This window comes from Periophthalmus magnuspinnatus, chromosome 1 (genome assembly GCF_009829125.3).
Source record: "Periophthalmus magnuspinnatus isolate fPerMag1 chromosome 1, fPerMag1.2.pri, whole genome shotgun sequence".
Taxonomy (NCBI): domain Eukaryota; kingdom Metazoa; phylum Chordata; class Actinopteri; order Gobiiformes; family Gobiidae; genus Periophthalmus; species Periophthalmus magnuspinnatus.
This window is the reverse complement of record NC_047126.1, coordinates 21,742,762-21,755,678: the sequence shown is the minus strand read 5'-3', so window position 1 is coordinate 21,755,678 and position 12,917 is coordinate 21,742,762. Positions and strand designations below refer to the sequence as shown.

General features: G+C 40.0%; 1 protein-coding gene across 1 annotated transcript; it reads left to right on the top strand.

The window, feature by feature from the left end:
* Positions 1–109: 109 nt before the first annotated feature.
* klhl2 (kelch-like family member 2) lies at positions 110–12,416 on the top strand. The gene is made up of 15 exons (XM_033969983.2): positions 110–584; positions 1,638–1,760; positions 1,866–1,972; positions 2,049–2,170; positions 2,514–2,676; positions 2,892–3,001; positions 3,078–3,194; positions 3,926–4,075; positions 4,158–4,275; positions 6,209–6,406; positions 9,050–9,151; positions 9,492–9,620; positions 10,431–10,571; positions 10,650–10,793; positions 10,891–12,416. Exons 1-15 carry the CDS (start codon positions 517–519, stop codon positions 10,917–10,919), a joined length of 1,821 nt encoding a protein of 606 aa, XP_033825874.1. The 5' UTR covers positions 110–516; the 3' UTR covers positions 10,920–12,416.
* The last annotated feature ends 501 nt before the right edge of the window (positions 12,417–12,917 follow it).

Sequence of the window (12,917 nt, the reverse complement as noted above, 5' to 3'; positions counted from 1 at the left end):
CAATCTAATAATATAATATACTAATTATATGTATATATTCTGTAACTTAACATAAGAAAAACGCATAAATGATCATGATTCATCGCTCTTATTCAGGGGCCAGTCTTCCACAGATAGAGGGAGACAGTGCTTTCTTTGGGACGCCTTGGCTGCTCGCGGTGCCGTCTTTGCCGTCATGTCCTTGTTTGTGCGTTTTAATCAGCAATTGGAAAATAACAGGTAGCGCTGTCCGTCTGTCTCTCGTACTCGTATTCACCTGGGAGGATCGGGGGCTAAAACGTGCCGAATCGCCCCTTTTCTCGCGGCGCCTGGATTCCCGTGTGCGCCCGAGAAGAAGCGGTGGGCCAGTGTGGAGCAGCCGGGTTGTTCGGAGCGTGTTCGTGCACAGTGTCACCGCCGCTGCTGGCTGCTTTCATGGGGCTACCGTCCGCCCGTCTCGCCGCCTCTGAAGTCGCGATCGTGGCATGGATTTGCGCTTGAATTCTGCCCCCCAGTAGCCCTCATGGTGGATATGGAATGGTGCATGCAGCTGTACCAAGTTTTCAGCCGCTGAAAAAACCCGGAATCATGGACAGTCATCCGCTGTGAGTACAAACGCTCCGTCTGTCTGCGTGTACTTGTGTGTGTTGACGTTTCCAGTGGCGCCTTGACTGATGGTGCCGCATTGACAGAGACAGCGGCCAGCCCGGTGTTCTCTGACCGGGGCTCGAGGGCTTCTGCACGGACATGGAGGGCGAGTCTGTCCGTAAGGCGTTTACAGACGTGCCGCCGTGCACAGCGTGTGTTTGTTGGGATAATGGAGGTGTGTGTTGTGGCTCAGTCAGAGCTTGTTAACTGCTCTCAGACATGTGTGTGTGTGGGTGTGCTGATGACAGAACACAAGTGCCACGTGATAATACATTTGGGACGGATATGTATGAATCCATAACATTATAATCTGTCGCCTGAAGTGCTCTTGGGCCTCTCCATCCCATAGTCCTGAAATCACCTCTGTTACAATCACAGAGAGAGGTTGGACCTGGTCATGTCAGGGTCACATTAATCACATGAAGTCAAAGAAAACCTATCATTTCAAATAACTGAATTGACATAAGGGTCTAGCTTTTGAAACATGAATAATTCAATTTAAAAATGTTAGTGGGATCAATATTGCAATGAAATGTGAAGCATATGTCACAATTTAGATTGCATAATGTTTTATAGTTGCTTTATTACCTTTGTAAGCAGTGTAACTTGGAGTAAGTAGAGCTACTAGTAGTAATTCAAAATAGTGCTGTAGTGCAATATATGGCATGTGACCTTATTCACAATCAGAATTACTTATTCATTCCCCAAGGGAAAATTCTTTTTGTTACAGATGTGGAGCCGACCAGCAGAAGCTGGCTATTGGTCAGACTCGGTCACTCTGAGAGACAGGTGGACTTACCCAATCACAGTGAAGTGACTGAATGAACTTTTATGGGCAGCAGAATTACACTTTATCAGTGGCATACAAACACAAACTACATGATGAAGGAATGAAAAGGGATTAATTTTGGCATGTTGCTCATGTGAAAAGTAAATTCCATTTGTTTATATTCCTGGGTAGTGACTAACAATCTCTTATTTGTTATGGCTTGTATGTCTGCTGCTGTCAGGTGCACTAGACTGTGTCCACACTCTCTGAGTGACAAAGAGGATGGAGTGGAGAGGCAGGGTCCTGTGACGCTAAACCCTCGGCACATGAGGAAGGCTTTCAAAGTCATGAATGAGCTGCGCAGGTAAGCAGATCTTTACCTCACCTGTTATCCCTGTCCACTGTAGTACAACACTATGCATATACTATACAACTGCTACTTATTAAATGCTGTTATTTGGTGTTGCAGCCAGAGCCTGCTGTGTGATGTCACCATAGTAGCAGAGGATGTGGAGATATCTGCTCACAGGGTGGTTCTAGCAGCTGGGAGCTCCTACTTCCATGCCATGTTCACAGGTGAGGAGTCCCCTATTAAGTATCCTGTTTAGTGTCCTTATCCCTTGACGCTCTGCTGACATGTGTGCTGGTCTAGGGGAAATGACCGAGAGCCGAGCCAAGAGAGTGAGGATTAAGGAGATGGATGGTTGGACTCTGGGGCTGCTGGTGGACTACATTTACACAGCAGAGATCCAGGTCACAGAGGACAATGTGCAGGTAAATGTGCACAATAGAGCATGAGTGTCCTCTGGACCCATTCAGCAAGTTTAATTCAGCCAACTGCTCACATTAGCAATTAGAAGTCTATGCATTTATATTTTTACATATTAATTTAGTTGTATTTATTACATGTATTACACTTTTATTAGAAAGGGTGTTAAACAGTATTGTTCTTGTCTGCGTAATGGTAATGCATACATAAAGCTAAACAAATTGACCTATGATTGTTGGATGACAGGACCATGTGATTACTCAAACGTGTAATCGTGTGGTCCTGAGTTTGATGTATGATTCAGAGTGTGTAATGCCACACCTACCACCGTCTGTCCTGTGCCTCCAGGCTTTGCTGCCTGCTGCTGGCCTGCTCCAGCTGACTGAGGTGAAAAAGGCTTGTTGTGAGTTCTTGAGCTCCCAGCTTCATCCGTCCAACTGTCTGGGAATCCGAGCCTTCGCTGACCTGCACGCCTGCTCCCAGCTGCTAGCCCAAGCCAACAGCTACGCAGGTTTATGTGCTCAAATCTCTATTTTTGTACTGCATGTGTGGAGTGACAGCTCTTATTGCTCTGCTGAAGTCCCTGTGTGTTGGGGGCTGTGGAACAGACTCTGAGACAGAATGGGAGCAACGTAATTAATGCAAATATGAAACAAGAGAGCCTACTTTTGGGAAGTGGCAGTGTTCATCCAGGCTCAAAAGTTAACTTTTTGTTTTTGCTTACAGAGCAACATTTTACAGAAGTAGTTGGAAGTGAAGAGTTCCTTAATTTGGGCATGGAGCAAGTGTCGAGCCTCATCGCTAGTGATAAACTCACTATCCCAACAGAAGAGAAGGTAATCCACATTAAGAAGAGCACTATATGTTCTTCTGTATTTTCTGTAGGTGTTCTAATCTAGTGATATTTTGCAGGTTTTTGAAGCTGTAATTGCTTGGGTAAATCATGATAAGGATGTTCGTCAAGAACACTTGGCTCATCTGATGGAACATGTGCGTTTGCCACTACTTTCCAGAGAGTATCTGGTGCAAGTAAGTGGCTTATTACAGTTTCATATTAATGCAGCTATTCAATATGTAGTAGCTGTCATATACGAAAGTAGGCAGTAAAGATCCTCAGTACCTAATGTGAACCACCTCACCCAATAAATTCAAAAGGTTGTTTTTATGTTATATCGCAATACTGTATAATCCCTATAGTTTGAAACTGCAGGACAGGTCAGAATTCTATGGTGGAATTAACTATTTAACGTTAATGTCAGATTGCTGATGTTATGAACCGGGTTTATGATTAATACCTAATTACTGGGCCTATCAACATGAAAACAAAACTGGCACAAGTTCACATTAGCTTCAGAAAGTGGTGCAATTAATAAACCCAGTAGATGGCATTTTGTCAATTCAATTTAAGGGATAAGATTAATATGGCAAGTTTCTAGAGCCAGTCCCTAACAAATAAGGATAAGGTTCAACTGCATAGTCTGCATATTTCTTTCAAACACAGTTAATCTCATACGGAGATATATAGCCCCTGCCCACCATCTGAAATGATGACATACGATTAATTCTAGGACATGAATACTGTCCATACTCTGAAACCACTAACGACTGTCTCAAAACTGCAGACGTCATAGCAACTATAATCATTTGAGAAACTCCTACTATTTCTGGTGGTCGATTATAGGATGCTAAATTTTAACATTATTTAAGCCATTGTTGTTATAATTGCATTTGTGTTTTGTTCATTTTTCCTCTTGTTTCAGCGCGTAGAGGAGGAGTCTCTGATTAAAAATAGCAGTGCATGCAAAGACTACCTGATTGAGGCTATGAAGTATCACCTGCTACCGGCTGATCAGAGAGCTTTGATGAAAACTGCACGCACTCGGATGAGGACTCCAGCCTGCTGTCCCAAGGTGAAAAATGGTCCCAAGTACAATCCCAATGCTACTACTAATACTTGATAGATTAGAGTATTGATGTTTTGGTTATTTGTAGGTGATGGTCGTAGTTGGAGGACAAGCTCCCAAGGCCATCAGAAGCGTTGAATGTTACGACTTTGAGGAACAGAGGTGGTACCAAGTCGCTGAGCTTCCCACAAGGAGATGCAGAGCAGGTAGGATGCTGTAATATAAACTTAAACAATATTACAATCCATGTAGTAAAAAAATATATATTATTAATTAAAATTATTAATCTCGTCAATTACAAAAATGTTGTAATCCAAAATACAATGAATTTACTTAACTTGCCTTTTCTGCCTCATAAAACATAAAAAATTAAATATATGTATTGGTTTGAAATAATGGTGATTTGAATAACGAGCCAAATAATTGGCATGTTTTTGCCAGAGGGAAGTGATTACATGGAAAACATGTGGTAAATATGGTTGGCGTATGTGATATTTCCTCACCATATGTTTCAGGGTGGATTACTAGACTCTTAGAACACTGAGCAGTTCATAGTGGATTACAGGAGAGCAAAGGGCTTCCAGGGATTGAGTTGAGTAAGCAAAAAGACAAACAATGCCTTTTGGATGAAATAAAATGGTGCATATCTGGTGACATGCATGGCATTCTGGTGAGAGAATACACAGGATACACAGCACAACTCCATAGCAATAACAGACAGACTACTAAAACAGTGATTTATTTCTACAGTCTGTTGCCATCATAGTCCGCCTTTATATTACCTGTAGAAGAAAAGTGTGTGAATGCCTTAGTTGAATTGTGTGAGTTTTAACATGAGAGAAAAATGCAATTGTATGTGACATTTTTTGATACTGTTCTGTGGAAATGTCTTTCTTCTTTGAGATCAGTTTGTATCACGTACAATAGGGCCAACAGGAACAAACACAATAGCATTATTAAATGAAAAATTTCATCTTCTTTCTAGAAGCCTTCAGTCACCACATTTCAACCTTTATTTGGTTACAAATATTCTATTCAGGTTTGTTTACATAGCTCATTTAAAAACAACTTCTGCTGTCCAAAGTGCTTCACATAAGTCAACAAAAACAAATATACAGATAACACAATACATAGGAAAAGTACAATAAAACACCAAGATGTCTAGCTAGTATTAAATACAAGGGAGGAGATGTGGGTTTTTCAGTAGAGTCTTAAACTGTGTTAAAGACTGAGAAGGTCTGACAGGTAGAGGGAGGCTCTCATACTCTGGGAGTTGCCATAAAAAAGACTCTGTCACCTCTGATCTTGAGCCTGGCTTTGGGCACAGCCTGCAGGAGCTGCTGGAGTATACGTTCACAGTATAATATATATAAAATTTCAGTGTACAATAGAAATAGTACTAGTAGGCTATTAAACTAATCATTGGTTGCAGCCCTAACTTCCAATAAGGATGCACGGTTACCATATTAATAGGTTGCTTATTGTGTTTTAGCTGCATAGCCAGCTAAAATTTTTCCAACAGTGTACAAAGACATATAGTCTGGGACCCAATCTTATCTCCCTAAGTTCCCATGAGTGTCATTGACATGTAGGATTACGTGAGAAATGTTTGAAATGGAACAAAGAAAAAGAAACTGACTTCTGCTGAATCAAAGAGCAAAGCTCTAAACAGTGGCAATGTTTACAAGCACACCAAAATCAGATTACTGGAATGATCAAATTATTGGCATGTGATTATTCACAAAAATGAAAGAGAAAATTAATGAAATATAAAAAAATTAATTGTGCTTTGTCTTTCAAATACAACAGTTACTCTAAAAATTCATTAATTAACGGACACATGTCACCAGGTGTTTTGATGATTCTCTTAAACTCATTCCAAATATCAGATTTAATCATTATTATGTTACAATGTTTTGTGAGGATGTATCTTTTCTACTTGGTATAAAAAACATTACTCATTAGTCACAAGCTGTATTATGTCATCATCATTGTCAACAATGTCTTGTTCAAAAAGGTCCGTACAAGTAATAACAAACAGACAAACAGCAATTCAGAATGTTGGGACATTCTGAATTGCTTTTTTCCCCAATATTGTTGATTACTAAAAGTTTGAATGTGCTGTCTCTTCTGTCTCAGGTGTTGTATATGTGAGCGGCTGTGTATATGCAGTCGGTGGATTCAATGGCTCTTTGCGAGTTCGGACAGTGGATTGTTATGACCCCATGATGGACCGTTGGACCAGTGTGAACAGTATGCAAGATCGCCGCTCCACACTCGGAGCAGCCGTGATGAATGGACTGCTGTATGCTGTGGGAGGCTTCGATGGCAGCACAGGTAAACTTCTACTTGTATGCAGTGGCGTAACAGTGTGCCAGGGTACAAACTGGATTGAACTGTGATGCCAAACATTTAGTTTTTTTTCAAAATGGCATTGCCTCAGTATTCTCTAGTGTATTCAGCATCAAATGAACACATTTTGGGGCTTAATTAAGCCTGTCACAATAATTACTATATGGACTTCTTTCAATAAATGATTGATTTATTGTGTGTACAATTTCTTTGCTAAAGTGGGGAGACTTTAGGGATTTTTGTTGTACTAAAATAAGATTTGAGCTGTAGAGGGAAGTCCTGTGACTAATTATTGGTTCATTCTTTGATTAAAAGGCATGAGCAGCAACAAATGCATAATGCTGTCTATTTAAAAATGGTTTACTGGGATTATCTTGTATGATTGTTATATTGTATCAGTGGGAAAAAACTGTTTCAGTATTATCGTTTATCACAATATCTCTCTGTAGCAATATATAATTTTTCAAAATGTGTTATCGTGCCTAGGCTCAATATTTGTGTGTAATATTTCATGTGTAGGTTTTCTTTCCAATAGTGTTTTTGTAATACTATAAGATTTGAGCTGTAGACTGTTGAATAAATAACTTCTAATGGATATTTAGATGAATTCAAAGATTTAATTGTGGAAAGGCTACAATAAAGGTTTAACATGTTCAGGTGTGATATGGTCATATCTCTGAGATTTTGATTGATTGTCCCACGTCGTTTTATTGTGTTGGCCCCTTGAATTGTGTACAATTTTTACACATATCCGATTAATTAGCCTTGTTGCTTTCAGTCATTGACTTATCATTGGTCAAAAAAAAAAATCTGTCCAAAAAATCGCGATTAAAAATGTGATTTGATATACACTCACCTGAAGGATTATTAGGAACACCATACATATATAATACGGTGTTTGACCCCCTTTCGCCTTCAGAACTGCCTTAATTCTACGTGGCATTGATTCAACAAGGTGCTGAAAGCATTCTTTAGAAATGTTGGTCCATATTGATAGGATAGCATCTTGCAGTTGATGGAGATTTGTGGGATGCACATCCAGGGCACGAAGCTCCCGTTCCACCACATCCCAAAGATGCTCGATCGGGTTGAGATCTGGTGACTGAGGGCCATTGTAGTACAGTGAACTCATTGTCATGTTCAAGAAAACAATTTGAAATGATTCGAGCTTTATGACATGGTGCATTATCCTGCTGGAAGTAGCCATCAGAGGATGGGTACATGGTGGTCATGAAGGGATGGACATGGTCAGAAACAATGTTCAGGTAGCCCGTGGCATTTAAACGATGCCCAATTGACACTAAGGGACCTAAAGTGTGCCAAGAAAACATCCCCCACACCATTACACCACCACCACCAGCCTGCACAGTGGTAACAAGGCATGATGGATCCATGTTCTCATTCTGTTTACGCCAAATTCTGACTCTACCATTTGAATGTCTCAACAGAAATCGAGACTCATCAGACCAGGCAACATTTTTCCAGTCTTCAACTGTCCAATTTTGGTGAGCTCGTGCAAATTGTAGCCTCTTTTTCCTATTTGTAGTGGAGATGAGTGTTACCCGGTGGGGTCTTCTGCTGTTGTAGCCCAACCGCCTCAAGGTTGTGCGTGTTGTGGCTTCACAAATGCTTTGCTGCATTCCTCGGTTGTAACGAGTGGTTATTTCAGTCAACGTTGCTCTTCTATCAGCTTGAATCACTCGTCCCATTCTCCTCTGACCTCTAGCATCAACAAGGCATTTTCGCCCACAGGACTGCCGCAGACTGGATGTTTTTCCCTTTTCACACCATTCTTTGTAAACCCTAGAAATGGTTGTGCGTGAAAATCCCAGTAACTGAGCAGATTGTGAAATACTCAGACTGGCCCGTCTGGCACCAACAACCATGCCACGCTCAAAATTGCTTAAATCACCTTTCTTTCCCATTCTGACATTCAGTTTGGAGTTCAGGAGATTGTCTTGACCAGGAGCACACCCCTAAATGCATTGAAGCAACTGCCATGTGATTGGTTGTTTAGATAATTGCATTAAGGAGAAATTGAACAGGTGTTCCTAATAATCCTTTAGGTGAGTGTATATATTGTAAATAACTCCAATATGAATTGATAAACTGTTACATGTATATCATGCATTTAAGAACATCTAAACTACAGGTACAACAAGATTACTCTATAAAAGGCAGGCTATATTGTTCTGTGATTTAATAATTGCAAACTTGCGATTTTCATTGGATTGTGATTTATTGTGCAGCCCACAATGTTGCAATATACTAGTGAAATTTGAGGAAAAATGTATTTTCTGATTTAACTAGTGCTGTGCACGTAGACTGCTAGAGGTTCTTGGAGAGTAAAAGTGAACAATTTAACCTCAAGATGTGCCCCAGTTTGGACTTAAACTTTGTCAGAAGCCAACCTGCTCCACAACTTTGGGATTGTTTACCTGACCTTTCACAATGGAGAGAGTTGTTTTAAGCTCAGATGAACAAGTGAAATTGTATAGTGCCAAAAATCTATGAATAACTGTCATTCTTTTATTTGGTGTTCTGTTCACTTTTGTAAATAAAATTAAAAAGTGATGTTATTATCATAAAAATTATATCAGTAATACATCTAAATCTTTTTTTTTTTAGGTCTGTCCACAGTTGAAGCCTACAATTCCAAAACAGACGAGTGGTTCCATGTTCTGCCCATGAGCACTCGCCGTAGCAGTGTGGGAGTCGGCGTTGTTAATGGTGAATACTTTCACCATGGTCTCATTCAAGTTAAAAATAGATAAAAGAGAGGGATAAAAATAACACATTGTAGTCTTGGACACCCGCAAAGATATGTACACTGTTACCAGAGAAGTTAAAATTAGATCGAAGATGGGCTTTGAAAGAAATTGTCTGTTCTTTTTTTTTCAATTGGTAGCGTATGTTTATTTTAATTGAGTTATGGTTTTGATTCAGGGCTGTGATCATTAATTGAAATAACAGTTGTATGGAGTAATTGCATTTTAATCGTCAGTGACTAAGCAACTACTAAAATTAGTTAGTTGCAACCCTAATTTGATTTATTGTGTTTATTTTGTAGGAATCCTCTATGCTGTTGGAGGTTATGACGGTGCAACAAGGCAATGTCTGAGCACGGTAGAAGCGTACAATCCAAAAAGTAACACATGGAGCTACATCGCTGAGATGGGCACAAGGCGAAGTGGAGCAGGTGTGTGAATTTGTATATACAGTTATTACATGTCAAAGACTAAGAATCAAAAGGAGAGGTTAAAAAAACGATTTAGATTTAAAATTGTATATTATTAATTCACATTAGAGACGGGCTTGTGGTTGTAAATGTTGTTTTGAAGATATGCAACATTTGAACATTTGAGTATATTGTGTATAATAAAAAATGGCGCAAAAATTAAATGAGTTAAAACATTGTTTTCACTTCTGTGTATTACCATATAGTGTGGATCATTACACATTTGAAAGCAGATTTCTGTTTTACATATATAGTCGTATTATTTTTGTCAATCGCCCACCCGTCATTTGCATACCCTCTTTTGGTACCAACTTTTCAAGACGTTTTTGCAAAGACTCTATTGCAGTTAGATTCACTTTCACATTTTTCCACTGAAAAATATTGTGCGATGTGACTTGGTTTTCTATTAATAACAGTCAAATTGTTGTTTATATTGCAGTAGATTCCATTTGATGTCTGTAACTGTAATTTTTGCGAAGTTTAGATTTTTGGATCTTGATTCAAAATATAGAAGAAATCTGTTGTCCTTATTATAATTATCAAAAACGTTATAGATGCATTGGCAATACCAACTAATGTACAGATATTTAGTTATTTTAACCTACTCATTATTAACAGTAAATTCTTCTGTGCCAATACTGATACCTCCATTCATCCATACAGCAGAATATATTAACTTAATTTCATGCCTTTTAAGAATGTATTATATTGACAAAAACTATAACGGCATACTGCATTAATTGTATTGTCTTACTATGTAAACTTCTTTAGGAGTCGGAGTTTTGAAAGGTTTACTATATGCTGTGGGGGGACACGATGGCCCCTTAGTTCGGAAAAGCTGTGAAGTTTATGACCCCGCCTCTAACAGCTGGCGGCAGGTCGCGGACATGAACATGTGTCGGAGGAATGCAGGTAAAGACACTCGTATCACAGTCATACTTTATAAGAAATGTATGTTAGAATTTCAGTTTTTACTTCGGTGATGTCTAGGTGTGTGTGCGGTAAACAACCTGCTGTATGTGGTGGGAGGAGATGATGGCAGCTGCAATTTAGCCTCTGTGGAGTTTTACAATCCTGGCACAGACAAGTGGACCCTTTTACCCACATGCATGAGCACAGGGAGAAGTTATGCAGGTGTGTAGACAACATTTCGATTTCTCATACAACAGTCAACTATCACAACAGCCAGTATCCTCTGATTTAATATTCCTTTTGATTCACTTCTCTCCAGGTGTAACCGTGATAGATAAACCCTTATGACTGATGGGGACTCCTGACACCGACCTGGAGTAGAATGTATTCTCATACTGAATACTGATCTTGGATCTGTCTACAATGCCAGTGATTGGATATTGGGCAGCACTAGCACAGGCACCAATGAAGATGAAGAATGACAAGAATGTTGAAGATTTTTGCACTTACTGAAGAAGAAGATGGATCAAAGTGGGTGTTATACTCGTGTTTTAATGCCCTTGTGGCAGGACTGCAGTTGTGACTGGCCAAACCAGATTTTAGCACCACTGTACCACTGTAGTGCCATGGAAATGCTACTGATGTGAAGCTACTAAAACTGCAAAGATACACTAACATTCATGATGTTACCATAAACCAGCTCTGACGAAGACCACTGAACTATTTAAGGAAGAGGAAGGCCAAAGGACCACTTGGGACTGAACTGTTTCTCCTCTGTTCCACCTGATTTTGTGTGTGCGTGAGTGTGTGCGTGTGTGTGTGTGCGCGGGTGTGTGGGGGTGTGTGTGCGTGTGTGGGGGTGTGCGCGCGCGCGTGTGTGTGCGTGTGTGCTTGTGCATGTGTGTGTGCGTGCTTGCATTACAGGTGCTCTTTGCTTGCACAGGTGAGCATGTGTTAGTGCTCTGTGCTGTGAGTCTGGTGTGGTGGTGACTCCCTGTCTGACAGCGCATGTCTGACCTCTGACCTTTACAGTGTTGCAGTGTGCCTGTGGAGAGCCTGAATGTTGCTTCCTTTTCCTGCTCTTGAACCTTGCTATGCCTCAGTACTGTTATGGGACCGAGTATCGCTCCAGACAGCCTTTGTTTTGTCATGAAGAAATACTTTAAAGGATGGAGGTTGGTGCTGGTTGAGTTGGCCTGCATGATTTTAGAACTGTCAAATGAAAAGCAAGAAGATGCTTATTATATTGTATATTTATTTATAAAGGACTGTAACAGGAATATTGATTGTTCTGGTTAAAGATCATTACTTCCTGTTGCCAAAAGCATTGACTGAGAGGGAGAGGTATGTTGAGGTGAGCAGCCATTTGGATCAGCACCATGTGGTCAAACAACAGCGTGCTGTGCCATTCATGACAATAGACGCCTGAACTTGATGCATGTCCCTAACTCTCCTGTCTTCTCTGACAGTACCCTGTCCTTGGTGTAGCAACTGTATAACCGCACACTGACGTACTATGAATGTGCCAATTTTCTAGCTGTCTCCTCATTTTGGCCATCTTATATTTACATAACAAATGTGTTTTCTCTTTCTGCAAAGTGACCAAACCTACTGTTAGCATTTACTCCTGTATCTTTCTTACTTTTCTTGCTATATTGAAATTGCTATAGTAACTGGTATCGCTGTTCTTGTCAGTGTATTTAGGAATGTCATGTAAGCTAATGACTATGAATCATTTCATTACTTGTTTTATAATATTATTAATAAATATGCTTCTTGTATTTAAAGCTGTGAAATGATAAATGCTGTTTTTAAACTTTGCCAAATCAGTAAAATAATGAAAAGGATTTTGTCTGTTTTTTGTTAGAATTGTTTTTCTATATTAGATACGTCCTATGCTTAATTTGATTTTATATAAGTACACTATCTCCACACCACCCATCTCTTCAGTCAACTGTTTGTGAGCCACCAGCCTCTGCGCGGCCTCTGATTGGCCCTTGCTCCAAAGTCCCTCCCTCTCACTATCATCACTCCATCCCACTGACCAATCAGAGCTCTCCTAGGGCCGGCTCCTCCCCTCTCCACCAATCACAGACCTGAATATTACCGCACTTCACCCTCTCGCGCAGGTACAGGGATAGCGTTGCAAAGAGGTAAGCTTTTGTCTCGGTGTTAGGGGAAAACTACCAAATTGTAAAGTATAGATTCTGCACAAAATGTAAACTTTTTTTTGTCGTATCATCAAAGACCTTCAGCAATAGACTGCCTTGGCTAATAATCGGATTATCTGTAGCATCAACATCTCTCTGAACTGCTATGTCTGTTTATCATTGCAGTATTCATGTT